This window comes from Loa loa (genome assembly GCF_000183805.2).
Source record: "Loa loa unplaced genomic scaffold supercont3.177, whole genome shotgun sequence".
Classification (NCBI taxonomy): Eukaryota; Metazoa; Nematoda; class Chromadorea; order Rhabditida; family Onchocercidae; genus Loa; species Loa loa.
The window spans coordinates 23,687-28,376 of record NW_018108357.1 but is presented as its reverse complement, the minus strand read 5'-3'; the positions used below and the strand labels follow the sequence as shown (position 1 = coordinate 28,376).

Genomic DNA, 4,690 nt, shown 5'->3' with positions numbered 1-4,690 from the left:
CACACATACACACACATATACACACACACAACGGATACAGATATGCACAGCAGATGCAAATAGTTATCGTCACAGGCATATGTGACATGAGGTATTACATGAGACATGAGTATTAACACTTCCTGATTCGTCATGAACAGGAAGAAGTTAAAAGCTGTCGTACCTGTAGTGGAAAAATCTCTTCCTCCACTCTCCTTCACAGCTTTCATGGACCTGAACAAATTACCATTCAGAGTAACAGATAGTTCTGTCCAAATTCACCTGGGTAGGATCATTAAGTGATCAAAAATTAAACTATGTGCACCCTTGAATAATGAGTGGAAAGTCACGAATGTGAAAGTGAAGGTAGATACCATGCTTTCTAGTTTCGGCCACTAACAAGGTCAGCTGCTTACTACTTGCCCGATTTTACGCTTATTGGCTATTAGATTGACCAAGTGCTACATCACTGAAAAATGAGGGACTCGACATGCAACCAGATAATTAGTTACAACACTCAAGACGCATATAACTTCATTTCAGAAAACAAGTTGCAAGAAGATGACCAATTTATTATACTATTTTGTGCTTAATTATATTAAATTTTCGTCCAAACTTCCCACTCCATCCCTTCTTCCTTTTGATATGAATTCAATTAATATGAGGGTGATAAGAAGTCGATGATCATGGATGTCACATTATGCACAGTGTCATCACTTACGAACAATATGTGGATAATGTAGTAAAATATTGTAAACAATTGGAAGAGAAAAACTGCCAAACTTCCTGTGGTACTTTTTCTTTTTTTGATTTCTTACTGGAATATTTCCCCGAGAATGTCGACCGGTACTTGTTTTCTCTTCAGTGAAAGGGAAAAATTTTTTCTAAGGAGATATCACAGTTTTGTCCTTAGACGATCAAAGATAGAAATAGAAATTTTATATAATTATGAAAACTTGAAAAGGATGAGTCTCATGAAAGGAAGTAATGGTACTCTATGCTACACAAAAAGAACTGCTACAGGCTGGAATTAATCACAGAGATGAAAGCGAATGATTGCACAGAGAAAATACTTCTGAATTTTCTTGATTTTTATCCAGATTTTAATTTTGCTCTTTTAAACTAATTAAGATTATGTGGCAAATTGCAGGAAACAAAGGTCGTGTCATATGCATTAGGGGGACCATAACAATAATCAATTTTAAAAAAAGATAAAAAGGTATGAATACAAATTCAGAAGCATAATGTCGTAAGATCAGTCGCCACCATTGTATGCATAATCCGCTTTGTTGTGCATTATTAGACGATCTTCCACAAAATAAAAACTGTCGGAACGTGTTTCGTATGGATTTGAAATCATTTCATCTACTGAAAGAATCAGTTGGAATCTAATTAGTTATTTAGATCATACATCATTCAAACCCTTGATCAATGGAGTGATTTGGCAGCTAGCATTCGTGTGCGCATATTGACTTCTTGACGGACAGAAAATAAGTGAAAACAATAGCACAGAAATGTGATACGATACGCTGAATGAATGGATAAGTTTTGATGATTACGATAGACAATGATTGTATAATGCATTAAATAGATATCATTTAGTTGTCAATGTTAACGTTAAAGTAACTCAATAAGTTATCACCATCAATTACCTTTACTTGTCATCTGGATAATTTAAAAAACAAACAAAAAAAAAAAAGTAAGAACAAATATGAGTAAGCGAGCTAAGCATGGAATGGTTTAAATCAATCCTCTTTTGAAAGAAAATCATTCCGCTTCAACTATTATCACTGATTACTGAAAAAAAGAAAAGGACAAATTTCACACTTTTTTTCACTCACTAGTCATAACATTTGTTTAGTTTTCCATATCCAGAAATTTGGCAAATCCTCAAAAATTATCATAAATTGTATTGGCGCAAATGAAGAAATAAGCAAAAAGAACAAATAAATTTAAAAAAAAAAAGTCGCTGAAACCCAATACCATTTAACTTTTAGCCAATGAATGGTTATAAAGATCGTTTTGGGATTTATTGAATGTTCGGGAATGAAAACAATCAAAAGAAATTAAGCTTGTGATGAAAGAAATAAAAATAAGTAAAGGAATATGACACTATGCAAATATTCCGTTTATTGCTGAAAAAACTAACTTAATGATTCGGAGAGTTGTGGAAAATCATAAATATGTTCACAAGTATTTCTACTGTTCGGAATACAGAAGCCAAATTCGAAATCAAAACTTTTTAACAAACGATCACGGAAGAAATGTCGTTCAATCATGCGAAATTTATTCACCGGTTTATTTCCAACATTGAATTCAACACTGGAAAAAATCATTGTCAACCGGGATCTAGCGATAATTTTAGGAAGTTTTCAGAATTTTACTAGATTTTATGCTTTGAAATCAAAGAAACGATGCAGAAAAAACGAAGCACAAGAAAAGAGTATGAATGCCATGCCTAGGGTAGCTCGTTCAAAGTTCGAATTTTCAAACGACGGACAGTGATCGATAAAGCTCTTCGAAATTAATCATATAATCACAGCGATTACTTTTCTGCTTGGCTCTCGCACAATTATGCCATCTGAACTTTTTTACAAAAATCCAAACGAAAATTAAAATGCATTAAACTCGTTCCTCACGATCTATATATAAACACGACTTACGTTGCACCAACATGTTTAAGAAGTAGGAATGCAGGTGTGAACTGATAACGAACAAAACGAGCAGCACGTGCATCATCACATTTTTCCAAATTCAAATCATCAATGTCAAGCTCTTCTAAAAATTTAAATTATTTCAAAAAACAACATAGGTGAAGAGAAATGACTAATGAATGATTGAAACAGTTATTTCATAGCGCATTTAACATCATTCATGAAATATGATAAATACACGTAGCGTAGTGAAGATGGGAAATTTTCACACACTAGTAAACTTGAAATATCAGCTGAGGTGAAACAATGAGAAAAGAAGCTAACTTACCTGTAGTAGGTTTGGCAATCTCGAATAAAATCTGATCTGTGTCTAAATCACGAATTTTAAACCTTGTAAATTCGATATCATAAATGTTTGCGTCCGGTTCACATAAATAACCTGCAGGAAAAGAAATGACAATACAAAATAATAAAAATTTGATCTTAATCAAAAAAAGAATCAAACAAAACGAAATAAATGAATAATAATGAGTTTAGCTATTGAATAAACATATCTAACCATTTCAATGAAATTAAATTTTGCGCTTCCTGTACTTCGATCTTTTCTTTTTCTGTGAAAGAAATATAGATGGATACTTGCAATGACTTCTGTTATTTCTCTTTCAATAATTTTAAGACAATTTATGATTTCATTTCAAAGAAATCTTTACGGAATGAGGAATGGGGAGAAAAAATAGAACAAAAAACTATTTATACCTTAATTTAATTTCAATTAGTATTTCAACTTAGCTAAAACAGAAAAAGCAAACAAACAAACCATCGGTAATTTTGTTGAGGCGTAATACATCTTCCGGTGTTATTACTGGTCGTGTTCGAAGTTCTGCTTCTGTCAGTGGTTCTCGTATTCGATTATCCGTCGAAGTCGATGATGAACATCGACGCATCTTCGATATCATACCTTCCGGGACTGCTATTTCTTCAATTATATTGATATACAACAGTCAAATATTGTGATTCTTTGATATTCATAATAACGATGATGATGATGATGATGATGATGATGATGAATGATGGTGATGAATGATGATGATGATGGATGATGATGATGATGATGATAGGGTTTTATCAACAACGTAAAATCATAATTAACCAATTGACAAACTTAGATCATTTAAATGATAAGCTTTTAATGCAGTATTATTTCTTCCTGTCGCTGAAATCGCGAGGAGAAGCAGTGAATCAATAATTGTTTTGATACTGTTGGTATAATGTATTGTAGGTATAGATATACTGTGGAATGTAAACTAATATTGTGCATCCACTGTTTTATGTTCCCTAATAATAATAATTCTCGTGACCCCAGAACTGACCTCGGAACTGACCTCAGAACTATCCCAGGATCCGCCCTGTTCGAGGAAGAAGAAGGTCTTGAGCGCTAAATCGTTTTTGAAAAACGTGTTCCAACAGGTCGGTTGGAAAGACGATAACGGGCGTCATTTGATCTCTGATTCCCCTTTTGTTCATACTGATATTATAATCGTTGAATTCGTTTCTGTATTAACCAACGCATACGAATAAAGGTTTAATTACCCAATTTTGAGGTACTGTCAACTAAAGAGGCAGAAAGAACCCTTTATCTTTGTCACGGTTGAAGAAAATCGGCCTCACTTCCCATTATAACTTATGCAGATATGATAAAAAAATTTCCTGATATTTATCCTTCGAGAATGAGAGAGAGAGAGAGAGAGAGAAAAAGAAATAAAAAAACTTCACTTCATCGATACACCTTGCTCCTTCTTCTTGTCCTTAATTGATAAAAGATAGTCATTTTTATAATTATGATTAAGTACCTTGAAATATAAAAATTACACCAAATACACACATTTCACTTACAAAGAGATATTTGATATGAATGAAAACAATACATCCATGCTATATTTGTGTATAACTTTCATATATGACGATCATTTTTCGTTTCCATGACAAGGAATTTCGTTTCCACACTAACAAACAGAGAGAAAGAGAGAGAGAGAAAGAGGGAGAGAGAGAGAGAGAGA

At 33.1% G+C, this 4,690-nt stretch overlaps 1 protein-coding gene across 1 annotated transcript; it reads right to left on the bottom strand.

The window, feature by feature from the left end:
- Nucleotides 1-1,075: 1,075 nt before the first annotated feature.
- Nucleotides 1,076-3,615, bottom strand: LOAG_12785 (hypothetical protein). Its single transcript, XM_003148297.2, has 5 exons — nucleotides 3,451-3,615; nucleotides 2,962-3,072; nucleotides 2,643-2,757; nucleotides 2,129-2,301; nucleotides 1,076-1,347 (listed from the first exon to the last, which is right to left on the bottom strand). Exons 1-5 carry the CDS (start codon nucleotides 3,587-3,589, stop codon nucleotides 1,235-1,237), a joined length of 651 nt encoding a protein of 216 aa, XP_003148345.2. The 5' UTR covers nucleotides 3,590-3,615; the 3' UTR covers nucleotides 1,076-1,234.
- Between the last annotated feature and the right edge of the window lie 1,075 nt (nucleotides 3,616-4,690).